Source organism: Brassica napus, chromosome C5 (genome assembly GCF_020379485.1).
Source record: "Brassica napus cultivar Da-Ae chromosome C5, Da-Ae, whole genome shotgun sequence".
NCBI lineage: Eukaryota > Viridiplantae > Streptophyta > Magnoliopsida > Brassicales > Brassicaceae > Brassica > Brassica napus.
Genome location: NC_063448.1, coordinates 51,939,693 through 51,962,179, shown reverse-complemented (window position 1 = coordinate 51,962,179; position 22,487 = coordinate 51,939,693). Strand labels below are relative to the sequence as shown.

At 38.4% G+C, this 22,487-nt stretch overlaps 7 protein-coding genes across 7 annotated transcripts; 6 read left to right on the top strand and 1 right to left on the bottom strand.

Annotated features, from left to right (window-relative positions):
- The first annotated feature begins 588 nt into the window (after positions 1-588).
- On the top strand, positions 589-2,423 carry LOC106452550 (ferritin-2, chloroplastic). Its single transcript, XM_013894702.3, has 8 exons — positions 589-952; positions 1,088-1,171; positions 1,264-1,324; positions 1,404-1,491; positions 1,603-1,664; positions 1,783-1,848; positions 1,938-2,001; positions 2,123-2,423. The coding sequence occupies exons 1-8, from the start codon at positions 669-671 to the stop codon at positions 2,179-2,181; spliced, it is 768 nt and encodes a 255-aa protein (XP_013750156.1). The 5' UTR covers positions 589-668; the 3' UTR covers positions 2,182-2,423.
- A 96-nt stretch (positions 2,424-2,519) lies between these two features.
- Positions 2,520-9,124, top strand: LOC106452549 (B3 domain-containing protein REM10). The gene is made up of 5 exons (XM_013894701.3): positions 2,520-2,707; positions 2,787-3,075; positions 3,153-3,265; positions 8,301-8,630; positions 8,702-9,124. The coding sequence occupies exons 2-5, from the start codon at positions 2,796-2,798 to the stop codon at positions 8,870-8,872; spliced, it is 894 nt and encodes a 297-aa protein (XP_013750155.1). The 5' UTR covers positions 2,520-2,707; positions 2,787-2,795; the 3' UTR covers positions 8,873-9,124.
- Positions 9,125-9,661: 537 nt separating this feature from the next.
- Positions 9,662-11,188, top strand: LOC106454187 (B3 domain-containing protein REM10-like). Its single transcript, XM_048757611.1, has 5 exons — positions 9,662-9,740; positions 9,984-10,223; positions 10,285-10,394; positions 10,498-10,857; positions 10,931-11,188. The coding sequence occupies exons 1-5, from the start codon at positions 9,662-9,664 to the stop codon at positions 11,186-11,188; spliced, it is 1,047 nt and encodes a 348-aa protein (XP_048613568.1).
- A 679-nt stretch (positions 11,189-11,867) lies between these two features.
- Positions 11,868-14,585, top strand: LOC106452548. Its single transcript, XM_013894700.3, has 3 exons — positions 11,868-12,606; positions 13,243-14,211; positions 14,315-14,585. The coding sequence occupies exons 1-3, from the start codon at positions 12,166-12,168 to the stop codon at positions 14,390-14,392; spliced, it is 1,488 nt and encodes a 495-aa protein (XP_013750154.2). The 5' UTR covers positions 11,868-12,165; the 3' UTR covers positions 14,393-14,585.
- Positions 14,586-15,322: 737 nt separating this feature from the next.
- Positions 15,323-16,059, top strand: LOC106452547 (LOB domain-containing protein 21). Its single transcript, XM_013894699.3, has one exon. It carries the CDS (start codon positions 15,438-15,440, stop codon positions 15,951-15,953), a length of 516 nt encoding a protein of 171 aa, XP_013750153.1. The 5' UTR covers positions 15,323-15,437; the 3' UTR covers positions 15,954-16,059.
- Positions 16,060-16,539: 480 nt separating this feature from the next.
- On the bottom strand, positions 16,540-18,097 carry LOC106452546 (trihelix transcription factor ASIL2-like). The gene is made up of 2 exons (XM_013894698.3): positions 17,042-18,097; positions 16,540-16,838 (listed from the first exon to the last, which is right to left on the bottom strand). Exons 1-2 carry the CDS (start codon positions 17,796-17,798, stop codon positions 16,825-16,827), a joined length of 771 nt encoding a protein of 256 aa, XP_013750152.2. The 5' UTR covers positions 17,799-18,097; the 3' UTR covers positions 16,540-16,824.
- Positions 18,098-20,650: 2,553 nt separating this feature from the next.
- LOC106345523 (RING-H2 finger protein ATL66-like) lies at positions 20,651-21,437 on the top strand. The gene has a single exon (XM_013784722.3). The coding sequence runs from the start codon at positions 20,773-20,775 to the stop codon at positions 21,274-21,276; it is 504 nt and encodes a 167-aa protein (XP_013640176.2). The 5' UTR covers positions 20,651-20,772; the 3' UTR covers positions 21,277-21,437.
- Positions 21,438-22,487: the final 1,050 nt, after the last annotated feature.

The window sequence follows — 22,487 nt, the reverse complement described above, 5'->3', positions numbered from 1 at the left end:
CTTGAATGTATATATAGATAATTTTACCAAAATAAAATAAAATATAGATAAATGAACATAATGGAATATTCATGAACTATATAGGGAAGGTTTGCCATTTTTTTTTTTTTTTTTTGATAAGTGGAGGTTTCAGGTTTGTCATTTGGTTTAATCAACTTCAGTCTCAGTTTCATTTATATGACTTGCCTGTGATATGATTGAACGTAAAAGGAGTCAGCTAGGTGGTTTAAGGAGAAAGCTGGATGATTCTCCTAAGTCCTAACCTTCCTGTGGAATTAGAAGGTCTCTCGTTAAAGGGTTTGTGGTAGGTTGTTTGACGCCAAAACCTGAAACTGTGAAACGATAAACATTGTATAAATTGTGATCATCAATCGACATTTTTTCAAACCTCTGTGTCACGGGGTTTTCTTATCATATTCTTATACGTTAGATAATTTACACGAAGCCATAATGCAGGCACAAGCCTAATTTAGAGACACCACGCGTCTGCCACAAGCCAAGTCTTCTCTTTCCACGTGTCATACTAACATAAACTCACGTCACCCCCTCCCTACGGCATCGCCATCTCTTAAAACCCCTCTCTCAGTACCGTTTTGGTAGCTCCGACGTTTTACATATATCTTTCCATCTTTCGTTCATCTCTGTCTAGATCTTATAGTTAAGAAACCATGTTGCTTAAGGCTTCTCCCGCGTTTTCTATCTTGAACTCCGGTGTCGGAGATCTCTTTCCACCGTCGAACGTTCTGTTTCCTTCCACCGCGTGCCGTGGATCAAGGTTGTCTGTTCGGGCGGCGAAAGGAACGAGCACAAAGTCGTTAACCGGAGTTGTGTTCGAGCCTTTTGAGGAAGTGAAGAAAGACATGGATCTGCTTGTTCCCACCACACCTCTGGCTTCCCTCGCACGCCACAAGTTCTCGGACGAGTCTGAATCTGCGGTTAACGAACAGATCAAGTAACTTCCCTTGTTCAGTTTTTGTCTAAATTAATATTTATCAAACTCTTAAGAATGATCTCTTATCATGGTGTGTTTGGGTTAGTACGTGATGATGAGTGTCTGAATCTTAAAATATCTTATTTATGGACATAGTGTGGAGTACAATGTCTCCTACATCTATCATGCCTTGTATGCCTACTTTGACCGAGATAATGTTGGCTTGAAAGGTTTCGCTAAGTGAGTTTCTTTAATCTTAAGAACTATATTTGAATTTTGGGTTAATTTCTATGGGATGATCACCTTTCTGTTGTTGTTGGTTTCTCTGATAGTTTCTTCAAAGATTCGTCTATTGAAGAACGGGGTCACGCTGAGAAGTTTATGGAGTACCAGGTATAATTTTCAAAATTTATCAGTTTAACTATATGGCCCTTTATAGGTGTTTGTAGTGTTTGATGGATTTGGTGTTCAGAACAAGCGTGGTGGGAGAGTGAAGCTGCAGTCTATTCTGATGCCATTCTCTGAGTTTGATCACGAGGAGAAAGGTGATGCATTATATGGTAAGTTGTAGCTGTAGTTTTGATAATCTTTAAGTAATAAACATCTTAGTAAGCCTTGTGTGTATATACATCTATGTACTTGTTGATTCTGACTTTTTTTTAATTAATTAGCTATGGAGCTTGCACTATCTCTGGAGAAACTTACAAATGAAAAGCTTCTCAAGTTGCAAAGTGTAAGTTTTTTTTCATTTTTCCATCAATTGTATGGTTATTAAGTACTATCTGTTATAGCCTTGAGACAAAAGAAAAGAAAAGAATGTGAATTAACCTCTCTTGTGTCTGATCCTACAGGTGGGTGTGAAAAACAACGATGTTCAGCTGGTTGATTTTGTCGAATCTGAGTTTCTAGGAGAGCAGGTAGATTTTTTTAAAAAAAACACGAGTCTGTACATTCATCGTTACTTCGAAAGTACGTACGTGATCGTCTCATAAAACGTAAAAAACAGGTCGAAGCTATCAAGAAAATCTCAGAGTACGTTGCCCAGCTAAGAAGAATTGGAAAGGGTCATGGTAAGTCCCTTAAAGCCCCTCCAAGATCCATCTTTAAAATTTTTTTTGACAAAACCATCTTTAAAAAAATTGCAATTGCACTTTCTTCTTGGGTGAGTCAGTGATTAAATAATTGGTGCAGGGGTGTGGCATTTTGACCAAATGCTTCTGGATGAGCAAGTGCTTCTGCATGCGGGTTAAGGAAGGAGAGTTCCATGCAGCTCTTGATGTGTTCTGATTTGGTGATAATGTTTTCCTTGTGCTATACGGCACTGTTCTATCTTTTTATAACGAGGTCTTTATGGATAATACTAGTAGTTTTTCTTTCTTTCTTTCTTTCTTTCTTTCTTTTCTATGTTTTGTTTAAAAAAACGTGAGTGTTGTTAAATGTAAGTAGTTGTCTGAGAATAAATGCAAGTCCGTAGTAGTAGTTTGAGATTAAATGTAAAACTCCACTGCTTTAATGTGACTGTCGCAATAGGTAATTACAACTTTTGTATCCTGAAACGGCGTGGCATTAGAACAAGTGAACATTGATTCTTGATTCTTGAAAACATTACCTAGTGGCTTTGGAACTCTTTAAATTCTAAAACAGAGCTTAAATGGAGAACAAGAAACGTCACCTAAGTTAAAACAAAAAGTCTTCCTCAATGGCAAATGCTTCAGCTTCCTCACCTATCAATCCACATTTTTTCAGCCTCTTCTTCCTGGGTTTCAAAGCCACCTTGTAATCTCTTTCTCTCTCTTTATATATCTGAACGTGGACGAGTCTGTTTGTTTGATGTTTCTATGAGTCTTCGTTGCAGAACATTTCTATGACGTTCTACTCAAAGCACATAAAGGGAACAACCAACGAGGGCAATGCCAATGCGGTGGTAAAGCTGAGATCGGACGCTTCTGATTTAACCTGGGAAGTTAAGATGGACGGTCGGAGACTCACCCAAGGCTGGCAAGAGTTCACCACCAGTCATGATCTCCGGGTCGGTGACATAGTCATCTTTAGACATGATGGAGATTTGTTGTTCCATGTCACAACTTTTGGGCCCAGTTGCTGTGAGATACAATACGATGACGATGTCTTTCAAATATCCTCTGGTACGAGATCTCAAACACTTTGAAACTTGGTTGACTCTTAAGATTCTGTTTATATTCTCATTTCAATGCTGAAACAGATTCAGATTCAGATTCAGAGATGAATCAAGAAACAAGAGAAGCAGTCTCTCCATCAGATAAATCTTGTTTTGTAGCTCGTGTCACCCCAGCTAATCTAAGAAAAAATACACTGGTGAATTTTTCTCTTCTGCATTTGATGTACTTCTCCATAAAACCATAAAGCCAAGGGCATCGCTAAGTTTTAGAAGAAAAACTAGAGATTATAGTTTTTATTCTAATGTGTTTTTCTATAACAAAGATTTACTATATATTCCACCGCAAATAGAGAAATATAAGTATATTCTTTGCGTTTCAAAATGAAGTTTTAGAGTTTTCACGCATATTAAGAAAATATGTTAAATTATGATTAAAAATGCATTGTCTTTTGTAATTAGTTATTTTTTACAAGTTTTAGCTAATCAAAATTCAGTAAACACAATTAATGTCTTTGAACTTTACAATTTATCATTATTACATGCATTGAAAATGTAAAAAATAGTTTAATAACAAAGGCGATTTTGGCGACACGAAAGGCGATCGAAAAATCAACATTCCGCTGGCTTCTCCGGCAGCTGGGATGGATCTACCGGAGGCTCAGGGGGATCCGCCACCTCTGATTCCGATGGTGAAGCAACCCTGGGTGAAAGTGGCACAAAAGAAGTAGAATCTCAAAAAGTACGAGTTTGACATTGTGATCGAGGATGGAAAGAGATCGGTAGAAGTACCCTCTGAGATTATCGAAAAAGCCATTCCGTTATGGGATGATTTTGTTATTGCAAGATTTTTGGAGGAGGCACCGCATGTTGCAAATGTTCATATGATTGTTAATAAGATATGGGCATTTGGGGATAAATCACAGAAGCTTGATGTGATTGAGGTTGATTCTATGACTATGAGGATAAGCGTTACAAATGAAGTGGTGAGAAGCAAGTTATCAGAAGAGGGATGTGGAACATAGCGGGAGTACCCATGGTGGTCTCGAAATGGTCCCCTAAAGAAGATGAAATGAAGGTGAAATTGATTCCACTATGGGTTCATTTGAAAGGAGTTCCGTTGAGTATGTATTCGTGGGAGGGATTGAGCTTTATAACAAGTGCAGCAGGGGTCCCAGATCATCTATATCCTGAGACTCTTGCTTGTACTAACTTTGAAGAAGCAAAAGTATTTGTGAAGGCTGATCTATCAAAGGAGCTACCGAGGTTGATAGATTTTAATATTCAGGGAGAAGAAATAACAGTGGAATTTAGCTACCCATGGCTTCCACCGAAATGTGCAGCTTGTGGGAAAACGGGTCATTATTGTAGATTCTAAAATCTACACTAAGTATTTAATAGTGATCGGGAGTTAAATAACGTGGGCAACGATATCCTCAGAACACAACGATGTAATCAGGTATGAGTCGACAAAAATGGACTCTATTCGTATGCCGAATAGCATATATATATTGGGAAAAGGAAGATCGTGACTGAACTAGGGATCGAGCTGCCTACGTACCCGTCAAGGGATCAAGTCATAACGTAGTTCGATTATAATCATCTCGAATGAGATGTCGGTTTCTTCGGTCTTGGGTGAGACCTCGGCTTCGTCGGTCTCGAGCTCGATGTCTGCTTCGAGATCTCTTGTCTTGAATAATCAGTAGTTAGTGTACGATTAATAGGTTCTCGAACTGCATATGATCTCTTTTGATCGATCTTGTCGTATGAAAATAAGGCCGTGTTATTAACACGGTATGAGGGTCGCTGTATATCGTCATGGATTCTTGTCTTTAACAATTACAAAGCCGTGTTTCCGTCGTGAGATGATTATTGGGAATATCATCTCTCTCGTTCTTCTTCAATCCTCTCAAAATGGATGACTTGTTTAATCATTAAATAGATACAACGATTCCATCATGTGTCGGTGGAGGTGGATGGCGATCTCGCCGAGACCGAAGTCTCTTCCATGTTCGTGGATCTTTACTCTTTTTTTATAAGCCTTTTGTCTTGTCCATCTCCAAAAGAAGCCCTCTCCTTTACAATAGTAACAACTTGTCTTTTATAAGAGCGATTAGCCTCAGTCAAGTTCGTAAGTTAGTTGCACGTGTTCCTTAATATTTGATCAAATCTTTGACCTCTTATGTGAGTCCGAGATATGGGGAGCTCGCTAACTAACTTTTGACGTCGTCTTTTGACGTTATTAATCACATGAAACTTGGTGCCGAATTCTGGTCCAACAATTATGATCTGACATGTTTTGTGAAGAAGAAAGAGGAAGAAACTGCGAAACAAAAGACACCAGAGAAGAAGGTTGAAGGAAATCAACAGGAGGAAAAGATAGAAACAAGAGAGAAAGGATTGGAGGAGAAAGCAACGGAAATAGAGACAGAAATGGAAGAAGGGCAAATTAATGAAGGATGGAAAAATGTGTCTGGTGGGAAGGCAAGTAGAAGTCCGAGAATGCAGGAGTTAAAATATGGTCAGGTGAAAATTGCTACTCCATCAATGTTCGAGGCTTTAAGTAATATAGGAGAAAATGGAGAGGAAATAGAAGAAGACAAGGAGAAAGTGGAGGATTGGGAGAAGGAGATGGTTGATAGTGAGGAATCTGGAAAAGAAGAGGAGAAAGATAATATGGAGGATATGAGAAAATATGGAAATAAAGTTGTGAAGGTACTGGAGATTGGAGGAAGACAACAATTACCGAGACAATCAAAGACAAGGCTTAAGGTTGTTCCTGGTATCTCATCCCCGAATAAGGAGAGAATTACGGATAACATGAAGAGGGGTGGTCTCAGGAAACATCATTGATGTCTGCTTTTTTCTGGAACATACGAGGATTTAATTTACAACTAAGCAGGAGGTAGTTAGGAATTGGGTAAATAATCAGTCGTTATTGTTTGGAGGTCTGATAGAAATAAGGGTAAAGGAGAAGAAAGCAGGGGAAATTTTTACTAGAGTTTTTCAAGGTTGGGATATGATATCTAATTATGAATTCAACAGATTGGGAAGGTTATGGGTTATGTGGAGAAGTTCGGTGAGAGTGACTCCAATATATAAGAGTGATCAGATTATCACAAGCTCAGTTTTACTGCCAGGGAAGATGGAAGAATTTGTTTGCTCTTTTATATATACATCAAACGCTGTGGAGGGAAGAAAGAAGGTATGGGAAGACCTGAGAAATCATCAAGATGCAGCAATGTTCAAAAACAAGAAATGGATAGTGATGGGAGATTACAACGAAATTTTAGATGGAGAGGAACATTCTGAGTTTGAGGATACACCAAGAATACCTATTGGTATGAGAGATTTCCAAGATATTACTAGCTACTGCAGGATGACAGATATGGGATATCAAGGACCGAGATTCACATGGTGTAACAAGAGAGAAGAGGGTCTGATTTGTAAGAAATTAGATCGAGTGTTGGTAAATGAAGAGTGGTTGCATAAATCTCAAACATACTGTGTTTTTGAGTCAGGAGGATGCTCATACCATTTAAGATGTCGGATTCAGTTTGATGTGGAAGAAAAGAAGAAGAAGAAACTTTTTAAATTCACGAATGCAATTGCCAAGATGCCAGAATTCATTCCATTACTTGAGAATCAGTGGAAAAAATATGAAGCTCTGTTTCATTCAACAACGGCTATGTTTTGATTGACAAAACAACTTAAGAGTCTGAAACAGATGCTAAGATCATTAAGTAAGGAGAAGATGGGGGATTTGATCAGGAAGACAAAAGAAGCTTACAAACTTCTTTGTGCAAAACAACAATGTACTTTGGCAAATCCCACTACCGAAGCTATCGAGAAGAAACTATAGCTTACACAAGATGTCAAAGGTTGGCTGAGGTGGAGGAAGAGTTTCTCAAACATAGATCAAAGACTCATTGGTTGGATGTAGGAGATGGTAATAATAAATTCTTCCACAACGCTGTAAAGACAAGGGAGATGAGAAATGCGATAAAAGAAATCAGATGTGGAGCTGGATCAATTGCGAGAACGGATGAGGAAATTAAAGTAGAAGCTGTGAGGTTCTTTGAAGAATTTATGTCTACTCAACCCCTAGAGTTTGAAGGTGCTACAGTTGAAAGACTTCAAGAATTATTGGATTTCAAGTGTAGTGAGGAGGATTGTCGATTGCTGGAGAGAGAGGTTACTAAAGAAGAGATTAAGGGGTTTCTGTTTAAAATGCCAGGAGACAAATCACCAGGACCAGATGGGTTCACCTCAGAGTTCTTTAAGAGTCATGGTCAGTAATAGGAGATGACATCACAGTGACGATTCAATCTTTCTTTATAACAGGGTTCTTCCCAAAAGGGTTAAATTCTACTATTTTGGCCCTTATACCTAAGAAGAATGAAGCTCAGGAGATGAGGGATTACAGGCCCATATCATGCTGCAATGTCTTGTACAAGGTAATCTCAAAACTCATTGCTAATAGATTGAAGGTGATCCTGCCAAAGTTTATAGCAGATAATCAGTCAACTTTCATTAAGGAGAGACTCTTGATGGAGAATGTCTTATTAGCAACTGAGTTAGTTAAAGATTACCATAAAGACTCGGTGTCTCCTAGGTGTGTAATGAAGATCGACATTTCGAAAGCTTTCGACTCTGTTCAATGGAAATTTCTCATCAACACTCTGAGAGCTCTTGGTCTTCCGGAAAAATTTATTCACTGGATTACTCGATGCATCACAATAGCCTTTTTTCTGTACAAGTAAATGGAGAACTGGCAGGATACTTTCAGAGCAAAAGGGGTTTAAGGCAAGGATGTTCTTTATTTCCTTACTTATTTGTCATATGCAGGGGGAATGGTCTTTTGGTTTGTCACAAGACAAAGCAATATAAATGAAGTCTAGAGAGTTGATAAAGAAAAGAGTAGTTATTTTTACAATAGATTAGAAAGGCTACACTTGTTGTAACAAAGATATTTTTTTTTTGAGTTAAATTTAACATTAAATTCAAAAAAAAAAATGTAAAAAATATATATTTTAGAAACAAAAATTTTGGATCATTTTGAAACAGAGGAAATATTTCTCTATTTATCTTTTTTTTCCTATAAAGAAATACTTTGGAGCAAAAACTGTATCTTTATTTTTTTTTTCTATAATAGAGATCTCTAAAATAGTGAATTAGAAATGGTATACAAACTTTTTTTAATCTGAATAATTTACTCTTTGGTAAACTTCACAGTTTCTTCCAAGAGGGTTTTCAAGGTCTAATGGTTTGATGAATCGTGAGGGCGAGATCTTTCTACTGAATGAATATGGGAAACCATGGACTGCGTTGCTGAGTTACTACAAAAAAACGGGTGATGTTTACCTCAGACGCGGCTGGAGAAACTTCTGCCACGAAAATCAGAAAAGAGCCAATGATTTACTCACTTTCAAGCTTGTACAAGAAGGTACGAAACCTGTTCTCCAGTTGTGTTCGTCCATGTACAACCGAGGCTCTTCTTCAACAAGCGAAGACAGATTCTTGACGCTAACTCTCACACATTACAATTTCAAGAAATGTAAACTGGTAAGTGAGTAGATTTTCATCAGTCATTGCACTCAAGAGTTGTTGTAATGCTTTCGAGTCTATATTGGCAGTGTCTACCAGCGACGTTTTTGAAGGCGAATGGTATTAAAAGCGCAAGGAAGATAACTCTTGTGGACAGGTACGGCATCAAAAGGACAACGAGTCTTAAACCTGATAACAACTATGGAAGAATGAGAGTGGGAAAAGGGTGGAGAGAGAGTTCTGTGAAGCTAATGGAGTGAAGGCTGGTGAGTCCTTTAAGCTGGAACTCATCGAGGAAGAAGAAGAAGACACAGCTGCTACTCATCTACTTAAGTTCTGCACCAAAGTCTGAAACTCTCTCTGAGTTTGTTTTGCTTATGTAATATATACTTGCAATGTTTATGTTTTTTTGTCTGGTTTGTAACATGCAAGGCTGTAATAATTTGGAATGAACAAAGGAGTGAAAGCCCCTCAAGATCATATCTTTAAAAAAAAAATTGCAATTGCACTTTCTTTTTTTGGGTTTGTGATTAAATAATTGGTGCAGGGGTGTGGCATTTTGACCAAATGCTTCTGAATAACTAAGTGCTTCTGCATGAGGGTTAAGGAACATGCAGCTCTTGGTCAGGTGATTCTGATTTTGTTTGTGATAACGTTTTCCTTGTGCTATACGGCACTGTTCTGTCTTTTAGAATAAGGTCTTTACGGATAAAAGTAGCTAGTTTCTCATTTGGTGAAATTATTTACCGTGTCATATACGGCACTGTTCTATCGTTTATAGTGACGTCTCAGTTTTGGTCGGAGATATAAGCTTCTTTTCTTTGTTTTGTTTAACCCTTGTGAGAGTATGTTAAATGTTAATAATGCAAGTCTAACCCTGAGAACAAAAAAAACGGTACGGCAAATGGAACAAAGATTCTCTCTGAGAAACCACCAAAACAGAGCAAAATTTGGAGAATACGAATCGACATCAAAGGTTTAAGTTTTTTTTTTAATTGAAAACATAAAAAAGAGCTTTTTCAATAAATAAAACTTGTCGTCAGTGGAAAATGTATCAGCTTGCTCACCTATACGGGAGTCAGATACTGATACGTGTCGTTTTGACATATCCAACAATGGCTTGTCTTGGTAACCAAAGATTTTATCTTTAAAATCTAAACAAAGCAAAACTTGAGGGGAAAAAAAGATACCAAAGTTAAAGAAGAAAAAAGATCATCGTCAATGACAAATGCTTCAGCTTCCTCACCGATCAATCCACATTTTTTCAAGCCTCTTCTTCCCAGTTTTCAAAGCCACCTCGTAATCTCTCTCTCTCTGAAAATGCATGCGTCTGTCTTTTTGTTCTCTGTTTCTGAGTTTCTTTCGTTTCAGAACATTCCCATGACTTTCTTCTAAAACTAACATCAGACGCTTCAGACAAGACCTGGGAAGTGAAGATGGACGGTCGGAGACTCACCCGAGGCTGGCAAAATTTCGCCAACGGTCACGGTGTCCGAGTCGGGGACATAGTTATTTTCAGACGTGATGGAGACTTGTTGTTCCACGTCACGTCTTTTGGACCTAGTTGCTGTCAGATTCTATATGATGACGATGTCATACAAGTATCCTCTGGTAAAGTACTTTGAAACTCGATTTACCTCTGTTTAGATTCTTATTTGTAAAGTTGAAACAGATTCAGATTCGGAGAAGTATCATCAAGACACAAGAGAAGAAGGATCTCCATCAGATAACGCCTGTTTTGTAGCTCGTGTCACCGCGTCGAATCTAAGTAGAGATATGCTGGTGAAAAGCTTTTGCTTATGCTTTTTATTTACTTACTTCTTCTCCATAAAATAATATACCTAAGAGAACATTTTTGAATCTTACTCTCTAATAAACTTTGCAGTTCTTTCCAAGAGACTTTTCAAGGTCTAATGGTTTGATGGATCGTGAGTGCGAGATCATTTTACTGAATGAGTATGGGAAACCATGGAAACTGTTCCTGAGAAACCACAAAACACATGGTGGCGGCGTTTACATCAGAACCGGCTGGCGAAGATTCTGCCGCCAAAATAGGAAAAGAGTTAATAGTTTATTGACTTTCAAACTTGTTCAAGCAGGTACAAAACCTGTTCTCCAGTTGTGTTCATCCATGTACAACCGAGACTCTCTCCGAGGCTCTTCTTCTTCTTCTTCATCTTCAAGAAGCCAAGAAAGATTCTTGACATTAACTCTCACAACATACAGTCTCAGGAAGTCTAAATTGGTAAGGCTTTCATCAGTCATGTCAGCATATTGTAGCAGAGGTGATCTAATGTTTTTCGAGTCTTTATTTGTAGTGTCTACCGGGGAAATTTGTGTGGTTGAATGGTATCGAGAACGCAAGGAAGATAACTCTTGTGGACAGATATGGTGTTAAAAGGACAACGAGTCTTAGACCTGATAACAAATATGGAGCAATGAGAATGGGGAAAGGGTGGAGAGAGTTCTGTAAAGCTAATGGAGTGAAGGCTGGTGAGTCCTTTACGCTGGAACTCATCAAGGAAGAAGAAATTAACACATCTACTCATCTACTTAAGTTCTGCACCGAAGTCTGAAACTCTCTGAGTTCTTTTGCTTCTGCAATATCTACTTGCAATGTAGTTTGTTATTTGTCTTTCGGCTGGTTTGTAACATGCAAGGCTTTAGTAGTTTGGGATGAACGAAGGCAAATACCTTGTTGTTCCTTAGTACTTCAATGGCATTGTGAACAATTCGTTGAACTGATCAAAAGCTTCGTTTTTTTTTTTGAATGAACGTTAAATTTTATATATCAAAAAAACTTTTATTACATCCAAGTGCATCCTATGTTTAAGAAAAATACAAACTACATCCCAATCCTTCATATCAAAAAACTCAAACACAATTTTATGCCTTGGTTGTGAACCAAAACTGCAATGCACACTCCATACCCTTAACTCCCTTCATTCTCAATAGGCTAAGTTTGTTACACGATGGGTTCAAACAAATCATCATGTTGGTCTGGTTCGATAGACGCCAGTATTTTAAGTTGGCTGGTTCTTATGATGTTCCACACTTGCACCTCCGAATCATCATACTTACGTACTGAGAAACTTTCATGTTCCAACAAGATTTGGCTTCATCTTTGTTTCTGCTTTTCACCAATTATCTAATGCTTTTTTAGACATTGATAAGAAGCATGCCATGAATCCTTGGTGAGGTAAGATTGTAAAGGGATGCTAATTTTGGACATAAGTCTTTTCATTGGTTGTTTTATAGAGTTGATTACTGTAACTAATTGTAAGGATATAACTTGACAGACTCAAATCCAAACCATAGCTTTTTTTTTCTTACAGTGAAGCTTGCAAAGCCGTTATTGTTAACTAATTAAATTATAGTTTGCTAATTATATATCGTAAACGACTTCGTTTTATAACGTGCTCGACAAGGAGGATTAAAAAGAACCCTCTAGATGATATAGAGGGTTACAACATTACATAAGACTTCTTCTAGCCGTCGTCATTTGTCGGAGAACCCGGAATCGAACTCTCAGTAGCTGCTTTTTCTGTGTCCCATGGCGAACCCGACGGAAAATCCACCAAACCGAGAACCAAAATACGAACTGGACATCGACGAAGGAGAACTAGAAGAGGCGGAAGACGAAGATGATACAGCATCCAATCCTCGAACGGAATCGCTCTTCCGTCGGATGAGATCCGCTCCTGTGCCTGTGCGCGTGCACGACGTGATCGTCAAAGGAAACGAGAAGACCAAGGACCACATCATCGAGGCGGAAGTGGAAGCTGTGATCAGGGAAGCGAACACGCTGCAGGAGCTTCTAGAAGCCTCTAGGGTTGCCAATTCGAATCTCCGAGCGCTTGATATCTTCGATTCCGTCAACATTACGCTCGATTCCGGCCCTCCTGAGCTTCCCGGTACAACCAATGTGGTTATCGAAGTCGTCGAGAGCAAAAACCCTCTCACCGGCCAAATCGGCGCCTACACTAAAGCTGAGGTATTTGCTCTAGTTAGGCTTGGGTTCGGTTAGTTCGGGTTTTGATAGTTCGGTTGGTTCAGTTTTTGAAATATCATTGATTTCGGTTAAATTCTGGTTTAATTTTGTTAGAAGTTTGGATGAATTTGGTTAATTTCGGGTAAATTTGATTAATCTGGTTATTTTGGTTAGTACGTTTCAGTTCGGTTAGTTTAGTTTTTGAAAAATCATTGATTTCGGTTAGATTATGATTTAAATTTGGTTAATTTCAGCTAAATTTGATTAGTTTGGTTTGTTCGGTTCAAGTTTTTGGTATGGTTCTTGTTAAAAGTTCTGATAAATTTGATTAATTTCGGTTAAATTTGATTAGTTTGGCTGTTTTGGTTAGTTCAGTATGGTTTGGGTATACATTTTTTTTTATTTTTAAAAAAGAAGAAAACCAAAATAACCGATTGCTGAACCGAACCGAACCAAAAACTGAATATTTTTAGAAAACCTACCAAATCAAATCGAACTTCTAACCAAACTAACCGAAATTTCAATGGTTCGGTTCAAAATCCCAGGCTTAGCTCTAATCTCAACAACTCACTTGTGTACGATCTTGTTTGATAAAGTTGTAGACTTAGACATGACTGTGATGATACTCTCTTGTTGTAGGCCAAATCATCAAGCGTTGAAGCATCTTTGAAGTACAAGAACATTTTCGGGTATGGAGATATATGGGACGGGTCTATGGTCTATGGACTTGACAGCTCTGCTGAGGTTGGCTTGGGGATGTATCTCCCTAGGTTCAAAGCACTTCCCACTCCTTTTAGCTCTCGTCTCTACCTCTCGACTCAAGACTGGCTTAAGTTTTCTTCTTACGAAGAACGCTCTCTCGGACTTTCCCTCGGGCTTCTCTCTAGCAAGTATCACGAGCTTGTCTACACTGTCGCGTGGCGTAGCCTCATAGACCCGTCTCGGTTGGCTTCAGAGTCGATAAGGAGGCAACTGGGACATAGTCTGCTTTCTGCGTTGAAGTATACTTTTAAGTACGACCAGAGAGACTCTTACTTGAGGCCAACGAGTGGGTACGCTTTCAGTTCTACTTCTCAGGTCGGTGGTCTTGCCCCTGATAGCAGAAGCCTACGGTTTTTCAAGCAGGAGATTGATCTTCGGTGTGCTGTTCCTTTAGGGTTCTACGCAGCTGCTCTGAACTTTGGTGTGTCTGGGGGTGTCACGTTTCCGTGGGGAAGCGGATACAAGAACCGAGCCTCCTCTGTGCCGGAGAGGTTCTTCTTGGGTGGGAACTCATCTCCTGTATGCTCTTTGAGTGGGCCGTCTGCGCTGTGGGGGTTCAGTACCAGAGGACTCGGTCCCAACGAGGCGAGGAGGAGAGGAGATGTCGAAAGAGATTTTGTTGGAGGGGACGCTGCGGTGACTGCGTTTGCGGATCTCTCGTTTGATTTGCCAGTGAGGTGGTTGAGAGAGAGAGGAGTCCACGGGCATGTGTTTGCATGTGCGGGGAATACGGCAAAGCTAACAGAGAATGAGTTTAGAAACTTCAGTGGTCCGAAGTTCTTGGAGACGTTTAGAACTTCAGTTGGTGCTGGAATCGTATTGCCAGTTAGTCTCTTCCGTATGGAGGTTTGGTTCTCATCACTACTCTCCTTTCTGTATATTTTATCGACTGAAAGTGAGATAATTAACACCAGAGTTATCCATCTTTTCTTTTGTTTTTATGAGTCAGATTAACTACTGCCATATAGTGAAGAAACAAGAACACGATCGAGCAAAATCTGGTTTTTTCCTGACATTCTCGGCCTGAGTAATTTATAGTTGAAGAAAGCTATCAGCCGCAGAATCTTCGGTTTCGGGCAGTTTGAGTTATTTTCTTATCTGATAAATTTTAGAAAAGAGTTGTTTTTTTTTTTTTGCCATTTTGCCTCATTTTTGGATTCACGAGGAATGAAATTAAAGATTATCTGTTGTATACATAGGTTAAAAGATTTCAAGTTTCTTTGGTTTTGTAAAATTGTTATCCTTATTTTCAGAGGTTGAAATTTTTCAAGATTGTTAGGATTTTTTTAATTATAAACGTTTGATTTAACAAACGGGAAGTTAAGCTTTGTGGATGGAATTTTCTTGTGATTGGTATATTCACAATGATAATGAATGATGAGTAGAAGAGGAGGAGAAAGAATGAAACTGGATAGTGAAGGGGTCGGTGGTGGTATGGTGGTGGTGGGCTTCTCATTCCCTCACTTATCTTGTCAAACGTCTTGTCTTCTCCATTTCCACACTCCAAATTCTATGTGCAACTCATGATTTGTTCGCTTAAATATGCACATTCTATATAGTCTCTGATATAAACACCAAGCAATGTGAAATCTAATAATCTATATCATGTTTTTATGTATTGACTTTTTCATCTAACCAAAGTCTTGCTTCTCTTTGTTTTTTAGTGTCCACGATCTCAAACAACTGATTAGTTACTTTCAGTTGCTCTCTCTGCTCTATCACGTCATCCTTTGATTTTTCAACGTTATACTCCAATACCAAAATCTCAAAGATAAACTACTACATGATTGTGATTTATGACCTACGAGCTAGAACTCAAACCCACGAGCCAATCATGTAATTAGCAAAAGAAAAGATCAATCCAACACAAAAATGATGAATAGGCCCATGCCTTGTCCCATTATGTTCCCTTCTCAATTACTACAACACTACTCTTCACACACACACAAAAATGCTAATAAAGAATCCAATAATATATAAAGGGAAGCTCCAGATAAACCTTACAATCAACCATAGCCTAACATTTACCACCCAAAACTCTCAAAAAAAAAAAAAAGAGAGCAAGGTTTGAGATGAGAGGGCATGAGCCACGATCAAGCTCCTCTTGTGCAGCTTGCAAGCTCTTGAAGAGAAGATGCACACCCACTTGCATCTTTGCTCCTCATTTCCGCTCAAGCGACCAGATAACTTTCGCCAAAGTCCATAAAGTCTTTGGAGCCAGCAACGTCAGTAAGCTACTCAGCGAGGTTCCTGAAGAGCAGAGACAAGAGACCGTTAACTCCTTGGCTTATGAAGCTGACGTTCGTCTCAAGGATCCTGTCTACGGTTGTATTGGAGCCATAGCTTCTCTGCAGAAGAAGATGCTTGAGCTTCAACATGATATAGCCGTTGCTCGCAATCGGCTACTTGCCCATAATGCTGCTGGTGGTGTCAACAACAACAACAGCCACGTGTTGTTGTCTCCTTTGGATGATTCTCCTCAGCTTGCTGCTTTTCTTGATCTTGTGCCTTATAGTGACTTGATGCTGCTTGATGGGTCTGGTCTTGATGCTTACTTGTTTGATATTGGACAGCCTCCTTTTGTATAGGCCTCTCTTATCTCCTTTATCCTATGTATTTGCACTTGCTAATAAGTCAGATTCACTAATGTATTATTAATTAATCCTAAAATGCAAAAATCATTTACTTGCTTCATAATTTTGTATAAAACTTCAGATTAAATTCAAAATCTTAATGCAAAATGAGAATACTTAAGGTAGATGATGAGTGTCCTTACCAGTTTTGGACCAAGCGGGTAGGCCATGATGAGTAAAGTTAGGTTTCTTGTTTTTAAGATGCAGAGCTTCTTCATTGCAAGTCAGGTCTAAAGAGGAGAGCACATGCTAATGTCAGCAGCCCCCAATTTTACCAAACATGAAACGTTGATAGATATGGTTCTGAGATTTTCCTTTTGAGAAGCTTCAATAATACAACCTGAAGTGTCACTTCTTGTCCATCAGAGTGTCACAAGAGTCTTGTCTTTGAGATTCTAGATTGATGCAAAATCACATAAGCAAAAAGCCAAATCAAATAGCTTGTGGTGGGTTTGATCAATGATGTATGTTGTTGTCCTGGAGCTCATTCTGTGTCAAGTTTGTATAGCCATTTTTGAGAACTTGATTAAGCAAAAACTAATTGCACAAATGACAAGCCATCATACATTAATACTTCACAAAAGTACATCTTGATATGTCAGATTACTACATTTCTTTCACCAATCTGCATTGCTATCAATGTACCCTACAATGGTAGAGAAGAGAAGGTAAAAGAAGAAGAAGAAAAAGAAGAAGAAAAGCAGCATTGATCTAACTTGAAACCTAGGGATTAAGAATAATAACAGTTTCTCCAATTTATATGAGCTCTCAGATCCAACCATTGCTCCTTGCTTCAACACAGTATAGCTTCTCCACAATCTAAATACTACAACTTCTTACCTGTACATCAACAAAGCACAATTCAAGTCTTCAGTAAACTTATAATATAGCCTTAAGAAACAGAATTTAGAGTAAATGCACAAAGTTCCATCTCAAGATTCAATCTTTAACATCAGATAAAAATTAAAACTTTACCATATATAATTCACAATTTGCTTAAACAGAGAGAGCCAACAAAGATTAAATTTTTTTTTTTTTAATACCTGAAGCAGCAGCTCTACGTTTCCCAAGCTTAGACTTCTCAAGCTCCATCTGCATATCCATCAACATGTTCATACGTTGTAACTCAATCTCCTTGGCAGCTTCCATCCTCTGCTTCTCCAACTCAATCATCATCCCCTGCTTCGCACTTTCGATCCTCTCGTACACCTCTCCTAGCTTCAGAATCGCTCTCGCTAGCTCCCTACACGACGATCCTTCCCTCGGATCTGGACAGAGATCTTCATCCTCCACTCTCCGATGCTTCCTCGCCACAAACCCCCAATCACCCTCCACGTCATCATCATCATCATCGTCGTCATCGTCGTCAAGAGAGCTTTCACTTGAAATAGGCTTCGTCAACGGCGACTTCAGAGCTCCGGCGCCGCCGGTGGATTTCTTCAGCGCGACGGGGCCGATTAGGAAATCGAGCCTCTCGAAGAAGCACCAAGACGAAGAAGGCTTCGCCTTCTCCGTCTTGTACTTCTTCTTCAGCGTGTCGATCCGGTTCTTGCACTGCACGTCGGTCTTCGGCCGGCCGTTGCCGTGGCGAGAATTGACGGCGTCGGCGACTTCTTTCCAGTCGTTCTGCCGGAGGTTTCCGCGGCTGAGGTGGACGTATCGGTCTCCCCAGGCTTCGATCAGCGTCGCCGTCGCGTCCTCGCTCCACCAGTCCTCGCGTCCCGGCGGGAGACGGTGCGATCCGCCGCCGCCGCCGCTCTGCGATTGGGATTTCGATTGAGTCTCCGGCGTCGTGTCCATTGGAAAGGAGGGAGGGAGAGAGGCTAACGTGCGCGGAGGAGGAGGAGAAGGAGAGGCTTAGGATAAAGGATAGGAGCGAAGAGAAATCGGATTTTATGATGGGTTGATTACCGGCGGTGACGTCAGCAACGGCGATTATCCTCTTCTAAACCGAACTAAATCTCTAACTCATCAATCGAACCCGGTTTGGTCCTAACTTGGGTCCCACTAGTATTGGTCATTTTTTAAAGCTTTGTTTAATGCGTAATTAAGTGCTAATGATATGATTAAATTACCTTAATTAAACTCATAGACGGATGATTTACGTAATGACGGTTTTGGGTTTCGATTGTGTTTGCCGTTGTCAACTGGATGGGATTAGTCTATCTCCTATTAACATATTAAAAATATCAAAAATTAATTTCAAGAACTACCAATATATAGAAATCTATTACCAAAAATATAGCCACTTAATCCCTATATCATTATAAAATGTAGTTTATCATTATAAAACCCTACCTATCAGGAGCGGATCTATAAACATTTTTCATCGGGGACACAACATTAAAAACAGCAAAAAAAATATTTTGATGGGACACATGTTCTGTCCAGTTTTCTTCAGTAAACTAACAATAGTTAGTCAAATTAATTAATGCTATTTAAGAAAAAAAAAATCAAAAGGGAGTAGAGATGTCAAATGGGTAGGTTGGGCCCATTTGGGTGTGTCTATATACAAGTGTCTTTTTGCTGGACAGATTTGGTCGACACCCAAATAAGACCGCATCTAAATAAGATCATAATTTGTTGGGCTGTCTATGGAAGTCCGGACGCCCATTTAATATAAATAACCTAATTTTTATTGTAAAAGATCAAAACATATTAAATTTCGTATATATTATAGACTTAAACTTTATTATTTTGCAATTTGAATTTTTGACAATAAATTTTGATTTTGAGGTTTTTTTGTGATTTTAATGAAAAATATGACTTTCGGTTTCAGAAAAATGTGATTTTGCGGTTTTGACCAAAAAATATAATTTTAACGGGAAATTGCGTTTTTGCAGTTTTAGCGAAAAAAAATGATTTTATGGTTTTGATGGAGAAAATGCAATTTTTACGGAAAAATGCGATTTTTTGGTTTTGGCGAAAACTCGATTTTATGATTTTGGTAAGACAAATTAAAATTGTAATTTTTTTCCTAATTTTCTAAACCTAGATATTTTAGTTATTTGGGCTATCTAATGGTTTTGCCCGGTTTAGAAAATATCCAGGTGTCCAGATGGTTTTGCCCGGTTTTGTCCAGATGGTTTTGCCCGGTTTTGTCCATGAACCCAATTGGGTGTGCTCATTTAAATCCCTTTAAATTTGGTCTACTATGGATATGTCCATATTAATATAATAATTAGGACAATCCACCCATTTGACATCCGTAGGGGCTCATGACCCCGCACCGTAGTAAGTACGTCCGCCCAATGTTATAGTAGCATAATAAGAAACTTTGGGTATTCATGTGGAGGAGTCATGTACGTTAGGATGTTACAGTAACGATGGACGTATGAGAGTTGGAATTGGAAAAATTTAAGATGGTGGGATATAGTTAAAGGAAAGAGGTGAGTGGGCTAATAGTTAGGTAAAGGTAAAGAGAGATCATCCAAAAACGTGTTAGGTCTATCATAGACTATATAGTGTGTATGTTTCGTGCCGTGTCTTGTCTATATGTCTTTTTGCTATCTCACACCAATTAATATGCCACTCCATGCCTAATCACTACTCATAGAATAGAAGTGGTGTTAGTTGAAACGTTTATTAGTTTGCAAATCGTTTGTATTGGAGTGGGGTTTTATGGTTATTAATCATTGTTGCTAACCCATCCAACCCATATACATCAATAGAGTTTATAGGACTTTACGAGGAAAATTTGACACTCTTTGGATACGAATCTCTAGTAGTAATCGTAATCACTCCTATAGTAATATAAGGCAAACAAACAAACAAACAAAATGGCTTCCAGCACGGTGTAGTGTAGCTAAGAAGAATCCAAAGGATCATCAGGATTATGATCAATATATCATTTCTCTTGAATCTTCAAACTGATTCTTGAAGACGTGTCATATCACGTTACATTTATTTCAACCACATCCTTCATTCCAACTACTAGTACTACAAGTAATTTCACTAGTTCAAAACTTCAAATATGTGCTCAAGATCAAGTATAGCTCTATAGGTAAAAAGAACTAAAAGATAGAGATGGTGTACATTAATTAGAATCTCCTTTTAGCATGATGATAAAAGCTTAGCTAGTATATATATTTTCTGTCATAAGTAATTTAACTATCCTGGTATGTTGCTACACCATTTGAAAACTGAGGAGAAATTGCACCCTATACACAAAACTTTTTTTGCTAATTAGGTTAATACCCTAAATCTTATATAATGGTACTTTGATTGCTAGACACCAAAGTTTACTGTTATAATTTACTGTTATAGGCAGATTGTTAATATCCACGTTCTTTTTGTATTATAAGCAAATTGACTCAAAAACATAAACGTGCTTGGTGCCTACAGTTATCTAATTAATTTAGTCCCAAAGCACTCTATAGGTAAAGAACTAAAGAAGATGACATGGTGTACGTTAATTAGAATCTCCTTTTAGCCTGATGATAAAAGCTTAGCTAGTATATATATTTTCTGTCATGAGTAATTCAACTATACTGGTACGTTGATACCATCTGACAACTGAGAAAACATAAACGTGCTTGGCGCCTACAATTAGTCTAATTAATTTAGTTCCCAAAGCACTTTAAGAACCTAATAAACAATTTTTAAAGCCCACTTTCCTCCAAACTTGACGACTTGCGGAAACTGTTAACACTGGTTAATATTTAAATGCAAACAATCACGTGACTAACATTAAGTTGCATATATATATACACAAGACCCATTGTGCATTTACAAAATAAAACAACCATAAATACCATCAATCGCCAGCCGAGAAATGACGTCATCATCACCGTCTCCGAGAGCCTCTATGCTTCTGTACTGGCACGAGAACCAGTACGACGACCGTAACTTCCAGATTCACGGCCAGACAGTTTTCTTCGTCGTGGCTCTGTTCTCCGTCGTCCTCTTCTTCGCGTTACTCACTCTCTACATCCACAGGAGCTGCCTCGCTCGCGATCCCACCGACTTCCACGCGCCGTCTCCTCCGTTTACGCTGTACGTCAGCGGAGGTCTTGACCCGGCGGAGATTCGGAGTTTGCCGGTGGTGCTCTGCCGGAGAGAAGCTGAGGAGGAACAGAGGGAGTGTTGTATATGCCTCGGTGGTTTAGAAGAAGGGGAGAAGATGAAAGTGCTTCCTCTGTGTCGCCACTGTTACCACTGCGAATGTGTGGACCGGTGGCTTATGACCGAGTCGAGTTGTCCGCTGTGCCGAGTCTCGATCAGAGTCGACTCGTCCGTGTCGTTGCCAGTGCATGGGAATGAAACGACGACGTGTTGAGTGATAGTGATTTTAAGATATTTGTGGTTTTGTTTTTGTCATGGGGTTGAGTAAAGATATTTTAGAAACAGACAGACAGGAATAGCAATGGTTATAGTTTATTTGGAAAACAAAAGATTATTATGTAAATGTCTATTCAAGTGATTGTGAAGTTTTTATCACTTCTTCTGCAGATATTTTTTTAATTTGTATGATTAAGATCTTTGTTGTGTAGATATTTTAAAAGTTGACAAAGTAATATAATATACCCAAGAGGTCTGGCAACAAACAATGATCTAAAATACGCTATACGCGGGTCGGAAGGTGAACTACCTTATAGTGTTTAACTAGATATGCGGATGTTTATGTGGGGTATATACTGTAAATTTTTCAAAAAAAAAAAGAATATTTAGTAATTAAATTGGCATATCTATATTTTTACTTATGAATATATACTAAGATGACTTTATTTTTGTAAAAAAAAAACAGATGTGAAACAAAGAGTTACATTATACGTGTAAATATGTTGAACAAAATAAATGAACAATAAAATACAACTACTTCAACAAAATAAAAATCATGCAAGCCTTCATAAGTTCATATAAAATATGAATCCACGCATACTTTTAGAGTAATTTGAATATTTGACTTTCGTCAAGCATGTCCATTATAATCAGTCTCTTCATTAATACTAATCATAATATCTAAAACCACAGAACTTAGGTTCCCTCCTTAAACTTTAAATTTACCCCACCTTCTATGACCAATCAAATTGACACATAGATTTTAATTAAAAAATATTAAATTAAACAAAAAATAGTTACAAAAAATAAAAACGCTAATTTTAACGACGCTAATGCTTCCAGCTAAACCCTAAACCCTAAATCTTAAATTCTAAACCCTATACCCTAAATTCTAAACCCAAATCCAAACCCTAAACCCAAACCCTATACCCTAAACCCTAATCCTAGACCCTAAACCCAAATTATATACTCTAAACCCAAAAAACTAGACTATAAATCTAAACTCTACACCCTAAACCTAAACCGTAAACCTTAAACTCTAATCCTAGACTCTAAACCCTAATCTTAGACCCTAAACCCAAATTATATACCTTAAACCCAAAAAATAGACTATAAACCTAAACCTTATACCCTAAACCAAGTCTTAGACTCTAAACTCAAACCGTAAACCCTAACCCAAACCCTATAGTATCTAAGTTTGGGGTTTGA

What these genes read in the sequence shown, in the direction of transcription:
- LOC106452548 (XM_013894700.3), top strand. Translation starts at nt 12,166, where the DNA reads ATGGCGAACCCGACGGAAAATCCACCAAACCGAGAACCAAAATACGAA. An exon ending in GCGCCTACACTAAAGCTGAG is followed by an intron (nt 12,607 to 13,242) that starts GTATTTGCTCTA and finishes CTCTTGTTGTAG; the next exon opens with GCCAAATCATCAAGCGTTGA. An exon ending in TTAGTCTCTTCCGTATGGAG is followed by an intron (nt 14,212 to 14,314) that starts GTTTGGTTCTCA and finishes TTTATGAGTCAG; the next exon opens with ATTAACTACTGCCATATAGT.
- LOC106454187 (XM_048757611.1), top strand. Translation starts at nt 9,662, where the DNA reads ATGTATCAGCTTGCTCACCTATACGGGAGTCAGATACTGATACGTGTC. An exon ending in TCCAACAATGGCTTGTCTTG is followed by an intron (nt 9,741 to 9,983) that starts GTAACCAAAGAT and finishes CTTTCGTTTCAG; the next exon opens with AACATTCCCATGACTTTCTT. An exon ending in ATCTAAGTAGAGATATGCTG is followed by an intron (nt 10,395 to 10,497) that starts GTGAAAAGCTTT and finishes TAAACTTTGCAG; the next exon opens with TTCTTTCCAAGAGACTTTTC.
- LOC106452547 (XM_013894699.3), top strand. Translation starts at nt 15,438, where the DNA reads ATGAGAGGGCATGAGCCACGATCAAGCTCCTCTTGTGCAGCTTGCAAG.
- LOC106452546 (XM_013894698.3), bottom strand. Translation starts at nt 17,798, where the DNA reads ATGGACACGACGCCGGAGACTCAATCGAAATCCCAATCGCAGAGCGGC.
- LOC106452550 (XM_013894702.3), top strand. Translation starts at nt 669, where the DNA reads ATGTTGCTTAAGGCTTCTCCCGCGTTTTCTATCTTGAACTCCGGTGTC. An exon ending in GCGGTTAACGAACAGATCAA is followed by an intron (nt 953 to 1,087) that starts GTAACTTCCCTT and finishes TTATGGACATAG; the next exon opens with TGTGGAGTACAATGTCTCCT. An exon ending in AGAAGTTTATGGAGTACCAG is followed by an intron (nt 1,325 to 1,403) that starts GTATAATTTTCA and finishes TTTGGTGTTCAG; the next exon opens with AACAAGCGTGGTGGGAGAGT.
- LOC106345523 (XM_013784722.3), top strand. Translation starts at nt 20,773, where the DNA reads ATGACGTCATCATCACCGTCTCCGAGAGCCTCTATGCTTCTGTACTGG.
- LOC106452549 (XM_013894701.3), top strand. Translation starts at nt 2,796, where the DNA reads ATGACGTTCTACTCAAAGCACATAAAGGGAACAACCAACGAGGGCAAT. An exon ending in TGTCTTTCAAATATCCTCTG is followed by an intron (nt 3,076 to 3,152) that starts GTACGAGATCTC and finishes ATGCTGAAACAG; the next exon opens with ATTCAGATTCAGATTCAGAG. An exon ending in ATTTCAAGAAATGTAAACTG is followed by an intron (nt 8,631 to 8,701) that starts GTAAGTGAGTAG and finishes CTATATTGGCAG; the next exon opens with TGTCTACCAGCGACGTTTTT.